This window comes from Lacerta agilis, chromosome 4, assembly GCF_009819535.1.
Source record: "Lacerta agilis isolate rLacAgi1 chromosome 4, rLacAgi1.pri, whole genome shotgun sequence".
Classification (NCBI taxonomy): Eukaryota; Metazoa; Chordata; class Lepidosauria; order Squamata; family Lacertidae; genus Lacerta; species Lacerta agilis.
Window position 1 is genome coordinate 62,775,722 of NC_046315.1, and position 12,142 is coordinate 62,787,863.

General features: G+C 43.6%; 1 protein-coding gene across 5 annotated transcripts in view; it reads left to right on the top strand.

Moving 5' to 3' along the window:
• Positions 1 to 2,106: 2,106 nt before the first annotated feature.
• MAP3K15 (mitogen-activated protein kinase kinase kinase 15) overlaps positions 2,107 to 12,142 on the top strand; it is a 69,371-nt gene continuing 59,335 nt past the window's right edge. For 3 of the 5 annotated variants that reach the window (XM_033147298.1, XM_033147299.1, XM_033147300.1), the window contains exon 1: positions 2,107 to 2,205. In XM_033147298.1, coding sequence (XP_033003189.1) covers positions 2,130 to 2,205 — 76 coding nt within the window. In that variant the 5' untranslated portion in view covers positions 2,107 to 2,129. Of the gene's footprint in view, positions 2,206 to 11,244; positions 11,404 to 12,142 lie in introns of those variants that run through there. The other 2 variants (XM_033147301.1, XM_033147302.1) reach the window with 2 other exon arrangements.

Below are 12,142 nucleotides of genomic sequence, written 5' to 3' on the forward strand. Positions count from 1 at the left end.
AGAAACCCCATGTCAGTTGAAATATTTGGTTCCTTTTCCTGCTACCATCACTTTTGGGGGGCCTGAGGATGTACATCTATATACAAATGCAAGGCTGACCTAATCGTGTCAATGTGTGGCACCCACACAACACTGGTAGCATATTAATTGGACCTATGGATGATATAGGCTCTTGTTTCCGACCAGGCCTTTGTAGTTCTCTTATAGTTTTCTAGCAATAAGAATTTATAGCTACTAACTGAAAAATTAAGAATTTGACAGGCAGACAAGTAATGCTTCTAAATTTACAGATATTTGAAATTTGAGATTGTAGGATAGCATAGTAGATTTCTGATTTCACTCACCTGGAAAACTAACTTTGAATAATTACAGTATGGGTTCAAACACAGGGCCCTCTTCTAAAATGTTATTTTTTGTGGGGAGTGGGACAAAGGGACCTATCAGCATTGTCTGACCTGAAATCAGGTTTTCTGTTTTTTTCTCTTCTTTCTCCCCTTCCTGTTACAATGGTACATTGTCATTTTATAAAACTGTATTGAGGAGTCCAACGTATTGTGTGATTTGTAAAATAAGATTAAATGAGATTTTGTGGAAATACCTTGTTTAAAGCTTTGTTGTTCTTGGAAAGATGAATTATCGCTCATTCTGCATTATAGTTACAAAATAGGAAGCATTTTACAAAGAAATTACACTTCCAATGCTTTAAAAGAAATTACTAATTATTCATTTACAGCCATTGTTATAATGTAGTTATGGCAGAAATATTTTTCTCATCAAAGCAAATAGAAAGGAAAACACTGCTAATTCATCTTGAATTGAAGGTGTCTGCTTTTGTTGGAATTGCCATGAATTGCCTTCAATGGGCACAGATGAAGCACAAATTTGGTGCTAGTTCTATTAAGCAACTTTTGCTTGCATTTTATTTCATGGTGAATTCAAGCTGCTTTAGTCATTATGCATAGCTAAGTTTGTTTTATAACTCATATTTAATATATGTGTGCATTGCATAATTCTAACACGTTTCCTTATATAATTTACTAAAACTTCATGTATCTACAATTTCCTTTTTGTTCAAAATCTCAAATTAAGGCAACTCCTTAGTATTACAGCACAATCTATATACCAACTCTTAGTTCAATGTAATGTAAATAAATAAACTATTTAGACATGCTAGCCTGGACCACTAGAATTCCTGGCAAATGGGGATGGGTCTACCTCTGGAACACAGTGGTCAAATATATTAAACTAGAGAAAAAGCACAAATGTTTTCTTCCCTGCAACAACAACAAAAAAATGTTTGCACACTATGGCCTGGTTTGCATAACACAGTAAGTCAAACTATGGCTTACCAAGGCCTTACAAATTTATGAGCTAAAGAGGAGCTTTGCAGCTCCTTTGCTGCTGCTTTATTCTTCATTGAACTAAGCTCAGCTTTGGCTTAGCATGTTGTCCAAATTCGGGCTTCTGGTTAAGTTGTTTCCTCACTAACCATGAGCTGTAGCTGAGTAAAAAAGGATTGGACTACCTGCCCCATCCCTGTCCCTAACATACCCACACACACCTAAAACAAATCTAAGCAAAGTTGCTTAGTCTTTTTGCCACCACCTCCTTGGTGTAGAATACATGAGCAAGCCCTTATAGCTACTAACCTGCAAACTCTTCTTCTTGAGTTCCCATACCAGTGCCTCCCAAAAGCTGGTGCTTGCAACCACTTTGCAGCCAATGTGATTATAGAAGATGGAATTGTATAATAATGGGGGGGGGAGTTCAAGACTGCTTCCCAAGTAAAATATTTGCTTGCTGTTTTAAAAAAAAACTAAGCCAAGACTTGAGAGACCCAAGCTACAAAAATTTATCCCATTTCCCCTCAAGTTAGAAAAATATATATAGAAAAGAAAGATCCTCAGTCTTTTCCTTCATTCAGTTAATTGTGTTTTTGAGAGACTGATTCATTTGGCTGGAGGAAGAGTAAACATTGGCTCTGTGTGGTTTTTGCATTATCTAGTGTAGCTCTAACTCCTCAGTTAGTAGTTGTAATTGTGTGTCCTTTCTCATTCTCAGCTGATCCCAGGCAGATGGCAAAAAAGTTAAGTACCAGCACCTGTTAAAAGGTTGCTCAGCTACTGATAATGAAAGTCAGGTCAGCCTGCAGCAAAGGGGAAATGGCTCTGCAGATCTCCAAGTGTAGAGGATGGAACAGGAAAGGTAAGTTTCCAAAGACGTTAACGGAAGGTCTGAAAAGCCATTGCAGTGGCAAAGTGCATCTTGCAGTACACTACAGTGGGCCAATAGTATGAGGTGATTCATTGTGTTGTGAAGTAGACAAAATGATCTCCCCTCTAGACTTTTATGTATTTTTTCCTAAAGGGTTCTTGAAAGCTGGTGGGGACTCTCAAGTGGTATGTGCAGGTAACACCTACCAGCCAGTATTGGGGCTTAAACTAGCAGGATGTGTTTGTTTGCTTACAAGAAATTGCCTGGTAGTTTGATTTTGGGCAGCAAGAGAAGCAGGCTGTTGCATCTAGCTAGCAAGAAGTAGCATTGGGATAAGCTGCAAAGATACGCAATTGCTTAAGCCTTTGATGAACCCATGAACCTTTAAAGATGGGACACTGTCTGGCTTGCCTACTGTGCACAGCTTTGTATATTTGTAAATAAGCACATATTACAAAAATGCCCCCAGTTTTTAGTATTTTTTGGCCCTTGCAGGAGAACCACCCCTGAGACTGGCTACTGCAGCCCACCCCAGGAAGGATAATGTGTGTGTGATTCTTACATGATTTTGAATTGGAGCTCAGCACAAGATCTAGTTTGTGTAATAAGGCTTGGTCCTGGAAATATGAGAAGTAATAAAGAGTGCACCGAGGATTTGCAGAGTGACCTTTGGTCTCAATGGAATAAGCTCATCTAGTGGTAGATTGATCTAGGTCCTCAGTCAGTTTCAGTTATGGCTTTCATTTGGTTTTTGGAGGTGGACACCAATTTAAAAACAACCTGGAAGAAGTTACAGGTAGGTAGCCGTGTTGGTATGCCATAGTCAAAACAAAATAAAATAAAAAAATTCCTTCCAGTAGCACCTTAGAGACCAACTAAGTTTGTTCTTGGTATGAGCTTTCATGTGCATTTTTTTATTTTTTATTTTGTTTTAACCTGGAAGAAGGCATTTGAATGAAGAAGTGGGCGGAGAAAGCGTTAAGCACTTTCTCACCTGCTGATTCTAACTTCCTTGACATTATTGTTATTGCAGAGATACAGAGCTGGCCACCCTGTATTTTCCCCATAACATCTAGTTCTGCTCCTAATCCCCTTTTTCATCTGGTATGAGGAAGCAGGCACAGAATCTGGCGTGCTCTCTTAAATATTTATAGAATGGAATTAGACCAGTCACTATTAAGGTAGTTGTTATTCTGAATGGCATTTAAAATCTGCCACTAATGGAGTGTCCCTTCAAGGAAAATATAACGTACCGGTATTTGTGTGCATGTCTCCACACACTCAGAACTGAGTTTGCTAACTTCAGTGCTGCAGTGTTCCTTTGTTTGTTCTTATCTGCTATAGAGGAAGAAGATTGTGTAATGTTTAGGACTCCTCCCTTCTCTCATCCATAAATGTGACATACTAACGTGGTGAGAACTGCACTACTGATACCTGCTATTTTTTACTTCTGCAGCAGTATTGTAGGCAGTGACATGGAATTTAATCCCATGGGTTAAGAAATCCTTATTACTGGCCAACACAAATGTTTTTAAAGTGTGTCTTCTAAGTTGCACTTCCTACACAGTATGAACCTTAAGACCTTCCTGTTTAGACAGGAAATTATTAAGGGAAACTGAAATTCCCACAAAGTGGGAAAGTTCAAAGAAAAATGTAGCCATACATTATATGCTAGTGGAAGTGTTACCATTTTATCTAATATATGATCACACACTTTCAGTTTTCTTCCCCCCCCCCCCCCCGGGGTGGTTATAATGAACAAAGGAATACTAAATTATAAAAACTTAAGGAAAGTATATGCTACTGACCGTGCTATATGTATGAACAGAACTCTACGATGCCACACTTAATAGTATTAGTTTCAAAATTATGAAGAACAGAAGGTAAACATAAAACATTAAATGACCATACTCACATTCAAATTAATTTATATTATAATTTTGATATTTACTTTTAAACATTTCCTTTTTATATAATCTTTATTAAATTTTACATCTAACACCCCCTTAACAGAATGTCTCATGATATACAGTGATAGCCTTTGCCTTTGCATATGCAAAACAACTTATAAAACTACTAAAATCAATCATGAGCAAAATAACATTTATCTAAATATTTTCTATAGTTTTACATAAAAAATAGTACAAATGAAAATCAAAAGCAGCAGAACTAACAGAAAAAATCTCTTAAGCATTAAAATGTTACAAATAAAATGCAAAAATAAGATAATTTCATAATCCTAAAGCATTATTAGCAACTAAACGAAATAACTGAGATGGTAGCTGCATCCGCATCTCCAGCCCTCCTGCACAAAACCAAACCAGTAATATCCCACAAGCATCCTTAACATACAGCTTACCTTTAAATTGTGCCTTTGAGGTAAATGACACAAATACAAATATTCAAGGCAATATTCATTGACTGCTTTTTCTTGTCCTAAACGTGTCCTTTATCTGATCGTGCCTCTCGCTGCCCTGGACGGAGGATTGAAAGATGGGTATGAGTGTGTGTGGAAAATTTTGACTATTACTCTTCAAAGGGACAAGTCACACCTATTTCACGGCACCCACTTATGCTTCTGATCTTACCCACCTCTGGGCACGTAACTCCCAGAAGGTTCGCCATGAGCTTCGAGCTGAAATGGGTTCCCCACCTCTGCTATAGCTGTTTGGAACAGGTGCAATTACTATTATGCTCTTATGAGTTATGTGGCAACCTGGTACAGTATGTGAAAGTGTAACTACACGTATGAGGTTAAAAAGAATTTCCAAGTCTGTTTTTCCCTGCTCCTAAGACAAATGTGTAGGGTGGAAGAATTGGCAGCCAGTAGCGGTTAACTCTTTCGGGCCTTTTAAAGTATTTTCTCTCTAGTCAAAATTCCTAAACTGGAACTGCAAGACTACATGAAAGCAGCAATTTATAAGCTTGTTTCTGAGCCATGTTGAAAGTAGGACACACTGATCTATGTACAGTGGCACCTTGGTTTTCAAATGTAATCCATTCCAGAAGACCATGCGAGTTCTGAAACGTTTGAAAACCAAAAACTCAACAGCTGACAGCTAGGGCTCAGGATCTTGCATTCAGGGGACGCCACGTGGCATGTTCGACTTCCAAGGCGTGTTTGAAAACCGAAGCATTTACTTCCAGGTTTACGGCATTCGAAAACTGAAATGTTCGTCAACAGAGATGTTTGAAAACCGAGGTACCACTGTACTTGAGTCTTACACTAGTACATTACACCAGTGTATCTACTGAAACGCTTCTTTAATAATAATATAAACATTCACCTCGGCATATTTTTAGTATTATCTACATTTTTAAATTCTATGTGCAAGTCTATGTTTCTGGATGTACAGGCCAAATGCCAATGCATAAGGGGTAATATACTGAGCAGTAAAGTTGATTTAATTGGTGATCCACTTCTGCTTAACCTGTTAATTATTTTCAGAATGAGAACATAGCTGTTGGTCAGGCAACACAGGCACATACCATTTACTCCCTTACAAGGAACTTCAAAATTGAGTTGGGGGAAAAATATGGAAGGGAAGTGGCAGGGAGCAAAGTTCCTTTTGCAGTTCCTAAATATTCAAAGTCTGGGAGGAGGGAATTGGACATGTTAACTTATTAAAAGGAAATTTGGGGAAGCCTGTGCAAACTAACAAAATAAACCTTGCATTCCTACACATGTCTACCTAGAAGTCTCACTGTTTACAAAGCAGCTTGCTCCCCAACAAGGATGGCTAATTCTTTTTGGGCCAAGGGCCACGTTGATGATCAGTCACCCTCCGAGGGCCGCATGCCTGTGGTGGGCATGGCCAGTGTGTGTGCATTGTTCATGCACACACTACACATACAACCCAATGCAGTTCACACACTTTCCACATCCATTCAACAAATAGCACACACCCCAGGCAACATAGTTGCTGCCTCCTACTCCTCCCTTTCTTACTTTCACACCTGCAGACACATTCCCAGTCACACATACATTCACAACTTCCACAAACAAATGCCCATGCAACCAGCATTTCCAAGTCACGTCCACTCCAGTGTGGAGGGCTGGAAATGCTTGCTTTTACTTGGCTCAGAAATCTGGGCAGCGTTTGCACCCACCTCCACTATTAGTGCTGGGATTGGGAGGGGTAGAAATGTTCCTTTTACTTGCCACAGAACTAACTGTGCCACATTAATGATGAAGTGCAAAGACAGCATTTTCACCCACCCCAGCGCTGCAGTGTTTCGTGTGTGTGTGATGCTGCCTTTTACTCTTAAAAAGCAGTCAGAGAGAGGGGTTTATCTCTGCCCCCAGTGCTGTGGTGCTCTTAAGAAAGGATTTCAGTGGTGAGATCAGGAGATAATGCACTCCACCTGCATGGTAGAGAAACTGTTATGGCAGTGCTTTTGCAGCAGCTAGTAGGTCCTCGGTGTGCATTAGATGTGCATCAATTTGAAGACACCGCTGGGTTGTTCAGAGGAACCCAGGTAGGCACTGCAGTGTGAATATCTGCATTAGCTTCCCATTCAAAAGGTTGCTTCCATGTGTGGGATATCCCTTGCTGGATCAGGATCACTGTTAACTTGGTTCCCCTTTGAGTTCCACACATGCCATCCTTATCTAGATAAACATTTATCATATGAGATAATAGCCTATTAATAACAGCAACAGTCCTTGACCAGGGACCAAAGAGCCAGGCCACTGTTTCCAAAAGCACAAAGATTTGGGTTTATGTTATTGAAATAACAGAATCACATACACCCCGCCGCTGCCACCCCAATGATACAGTGTCAGCATAATGGTTAGAATGTCAGACAAGGAGCATGGAGAAGCAGCCACATTTTCCCATCTGCATTGGAACGGGTGATAAGGGTGAATCTGCAATTGCGGACCCAGGTGGTGCTGTGGGTTAAACCACTGAGCCTAGGGCTTGCTGATCAGAAGGTCGGCGGTTCAAATCCCTGCTACGGGGTGAACTCCTGTTGCTTGCTCCCAGCTCCTGCCCACCTAGCACTTCGAAAGCATGTCAAGTGCAAGTAGATAAATAGGAACCGCTCCTGCAGGAAGGTAAATGGCGTTTCTATGTGCTGCTCTGATTCGCCAGAAGTGGCTCGTCATGCTGGCCACATGACCCGGAAGCTGTATGCCGGCTCCCTCAGCCAGTAACGCGAGATGAGCGCCGCAACCCCAGAGTCGGACACGACTGGACCTAATGGTCAGGGGTCCCTTTACCTTTTTTTTAATGGACCTTAAATACTTTGAATTGGGCCCCATCCCCTTCAAATGCAGATCTGACTCAAAGTGTTGTTTAGGATCACCTCCACAACTAGCCCATTTCCCTGCCAATTTTTTTCCTCCTTTCCATGCAAAAAAGAAATAACCCTTACTTTTGAAGAGGGTACATATAACCAGCAGTGAGAAACACTAGACAGAGGATACTTTACCGGGCTCTTGTTTCCATAGAAGTGATGTCCCTGAGCATGTTTAGGAGTGCAATTTCCTTCCAGGGAGCATGGGAGTTGTGATTTACTGTGATTTTCAACCATCGAAGCCAACTCTTAGGGGCTGAGATCCCTTCGCATCCCCCCCCCAAGATATTTGAGTGGGGGGGGCAAAGTTGATGGGTATTGCTGTTCTTGAATGGTGTGCGCGCGCTGGGTCTTGCGATTGATTATGCAGGGCAGGGCTTACCCGAGTCCGCTCGCTATGTTCAGTTGTTTGGCTAGACAGAATCCTCATGCATAGCACCCCTGTTAAATGTATATACACCCTGTTGTGTGTATAAATCCAAAGTGATCCATGCACAGAAATCTGCCTTCTGGGAAAAAGCTATACTTCTGAAATGGGGTTGCTTTTTTAAGCTACCTGTACTATTTAATGTTTGTAAATGTGTTTCATTAGAAATAAATATAGATTTGGTCAGAATTGTGTTGTGGGACAGGAAAATAGTTTGAATACAAGTAATTTTTCTGTATAATGATGTACTTATTTGTGAGATGCAAAATGAAAGCATCTGCCTAGTTATGAGGATAACAATTATTTTAGCTGTGCAGCTAATTTCCCTTTTACTTTTTTCTGTGTAGATACATGATTATACCACCATTTCTGTTTTCTCGTTAAACAAAATATGTTGTTTACAGTTAACTAGGAATAGGAGAAAGAAAACATAAAGCACATTAAAATTGCACTGGATTTTCAAAGGTGCAAGAGGAGGATATCTTTTTTGGTATATAATTGTCAGTTACCTAACATGTGTTAGTCAAGCAAAAAATTATACTTAACAACTGAGCCACATGTGGACACAATTAGAATTTCTTAAAGATACTTTTGTAGCAGTTGGACATTCACATTTTACAGCATACAAGAAGTTAGCCGATTATTTAAAAATACATTTCTTAAAATATGTTAAGCTGAAATCAATGTTTTTCTACATCTTTACCAAGCTTGTTCCTGAAGTGCCAACCCCCTCCCCAGCAATCCCATAGTGTTCATTAAGAGTTTGCCAAATAGTTCCACTTCAAATTCTGATTTAAAATTTATGAAGTTTTGCAAGAACACTTGACTTTTAATTTTTCACTTTTGTTTTGAGCAAATATCAATGTATCATAAACATATTGTTGCTTTTAAAGTCTAGTTTACCTGGAGCAAACAAATATTATTATTAATTACATTTATATACCACCTTTTCTGCCAAGCAGATCATGGTGGTACACATGGTTCTCCTCCCCATTTTATCCTCACAACATCCCTGTGAGGTAGATTACGCTGAAAGATGGTGACTGGCTCAAGCTTCATGGCTGAGCAGGGATTCAAACCCTAGTCTCCCAGGTGATAATCCAACATTCTAACCATTATACCACACTGTGTTGACTGAGTACAGATTAAGTTAATCCAACACACAGAGAGAGAGTCAGTTAAAATAGTATTTGTATGTACTGTATATTTTTGCAAATCAGAAATTACAGTACTTTTTAAGGCGGCATTCTTATATCCAGCTCCCATTAATGACTTGGCTACAGCTTGTGGTTAGTGAGGAGAGAGCTTAGCCATGTGTCTGAATTCAGAGAATATGCTAAGACAAGCCTTGGTATACCTCACTGTGATGTAGCATTAAGAAAGACTACTGTAGGGTCCAGCAGAGTGGCTGCAAACTCTTCTCCAAGACCCCACATGTTTGCTCAGTCCTCAATAGTTTGGATTACCAGAACATGCAAACCAGGCCAGTCTGAGTGCCCAGAAGAGTTTTGGAGGGGGGGGGCACACAACAGGGGCGCAGGAAACAAATGAGGCATTCTCAGCTTGGGGTAAAAATGTCTTTTTTCTTAGTTTCTTTCCCTACTGTCATTCATGTCTAAGACTAGAGGCCGGTAAAACTAGCAAAAAGGCAATGTTCTTGAAACATGCCATTATGGTGGTAAAAAAAAAAGTCTTCTGTTGTTATTATTTTTCTATTTAAGAGTAATATACTTTTTAAAAGATGCATATTTTAAAAAATAGTACCCATGTGTAAAAGCAAGAATTTTACATACTGAACCAAAAGAAGTAGTACATTTCCATAACTTTTTATAGTCTTACAGTGGGAAGAGGATGGGCTGGAAGAGGTCTCCAACTTGAGTTATATATACATATATATATTATAGGCTGTGATTCTATGTGAATTTACCAGGGAGTAAGCGCCTATGAACATAATGAGATTTACTCCTGAGTAGATATATATAGGATTGCCCTCTTACCGATACTTATTCCCTCAGCCCTGCTTACGCTTCTGTAGTATAGTTCTGGGTTTTCTGGGCCACTGGAAACAGCCTTGCAAGGTGGGTCACTGAGAAGTTTTGATACACATATTCATAAGGTACTACTGCTGGCCATGTCTCCACAGTTGGGAAGCAGTAATATTTCTGAATGCCAGTTGCTGTGAATTGTGGGTGGGGGCAGAGTGCTGTTGCGCTCATGTCCTTTCCCACGGGCATCTGGTCAGCCCCTGTTAGAGCACATTGCCAGACCAGATAGGCAAATTCACCTCATCTATCAGGCTCCCCTTGTCCTCCTGCAGTTTCTGCATGTAACAGAAGCCAACCACAATTTTCCTGTGTTAGGAAATCACTGTGTTGGGTAATCCCAGAAGTCTAAGAAAACCAGACATTGCCTCTTCCCCTTAAACATGTATCAAATGTTGTTGTTGTTGTTGTTTTTTAAATCAAGCAGCCAAAACTACAGCATGACAGTTAAAATCACTTCAAGGCCTGTAGGAATGTCGAGTCCTAAGAGGGCCCCACAGAGACCCCCCTGGCCAAACCTCCTAAGAAAGAGGGCGGGACATTGAGGGCTCCGCCCAGGAGCAGCCACGCCCCCTTTAGGCACCTCGGAGATTTGCCGCGCTCTTATAAATGCCGCTCAATAGCGCCGACGGACACAAGCTGGGCTTTTCCCCGGGGGAGCCGGTGGGAGGCGCCCCCGCTGGCGGTATCAGTGGTGACAGTGCTATTGGCTGCGGCGCTCTCAAGTGCGCCCCCTGACGGGCAAGCGGCACTTTTAGGAGCCAAGTGACAGGGCAAGCACCGGCCCGCGCGCCAGGCGCTGCCAGCAACCCTGCGGGAAGCTTTCCGGGCAGCTTTCCTGCACTCGAGGCGAGCCGCGCTGACGGGAGAAAGGCGTCGCCGACCTTTTCATCTCTCTTCTCCCACCTCCGGCGCGGCGGCGAAGTTTGTTTTGGCCCGGCGGGATGAGCCTCCCTCCCTCCTTCGCGCCCTGAGGGCGGGGGCTCCCTTCGCCGACTTCCCCGGGCGCAGTCACCCGCTTTCGCCCCATGGAGAACCCGGCGGGCGGCAGCACCGTCCCAGCTGTAGCGCCCGCGGAGCAACAGCCCCAGCCGCCGCCTGCAGCGGGAGTGAACGGCGGGGATTCGTCGGAGCAGCCCGGCGGCGGCGCCGAGGCGCTTTCTGCGCCGCCGCCGCCGCCGCCGGGCTCCGAGGTGTTGCCAGAGGGCAACGGGCCGGTGCTTCGCCAGCGCTCGCTGCGGGCGGTGTACGTGCTCAACGACGGCCCCAAGGGCGGCTCGGGGGCCCGCAGCCCCGAGGCCGGCGCGCTGCAGTGCCTGGCGCGAGCCTGCGAGGCCGAGGGAGCGCAGCTCAGCACCGTCAACTTTGGCGAGCTGGACTTTGGCGAGACGGCCGTGCTGGACGCCTTCTACGACGCGGGTGAGTTAGGGCAGCTGGCGGAGAGAAGAGGAGGCCGGAGGGGCAGCCCCTCCTCACAGGGAAGGGGGCGAAAGCGAGGCGCCAGGCTCCCTCAACAATAGGCGCCCCCGAAGGCGTCACAAGCCGGTTGCCCGTGAGGCTGGGGGGAAGCGGGCGCTTCCAGCTCCCGACCCGTGCCTGCCTGGCGGCGTGTTTTCGCTCAGCAGCTTGAGAAGAAGCTGTTTCCTTGGCAGGACAAGGGGCGCCCAAGCCAAACACCTGCCCTGCTGCCCCGAGGGCAAGCGAGGCAGCGGGGACGCTCGGCAAATCTTTGAAGACTGGAATCACTGGTTAAAAACAAAACAAAAGCCCCTCCCCCGAGGTGCGGACGCGCCCTCTGATCTGGTTGCGCCCTCTGGCCCTTTATCTCAGGAAGGTTGTCTCAGCGCCAAGAGATCACAGCTTTCTAAGGACCCCTGTGCAATCAATGAGGAGAGGGCTCTTGTGCTTTTAGAAGTTGTGCCGAAAGGGGGGAGGGGTTGATTCCTGCAGGCGCCGCTTTTCTCAGCTTAAGAGGACCCGCTACCCCCGACGCTGCACGGCTAGCGTTGAAAGCGCAGGAGCCCGGCCTTCCTTTGCGTGCTGCCACACTGGCAGGGGTGCCAACTTGAAAAAAATAATGGGCGTGGGGTGGGCGGCAGGCGAGCCCTGCCCCCCAATCAATCACGTGACACGGTGCACGCACACTATTTGAATGATA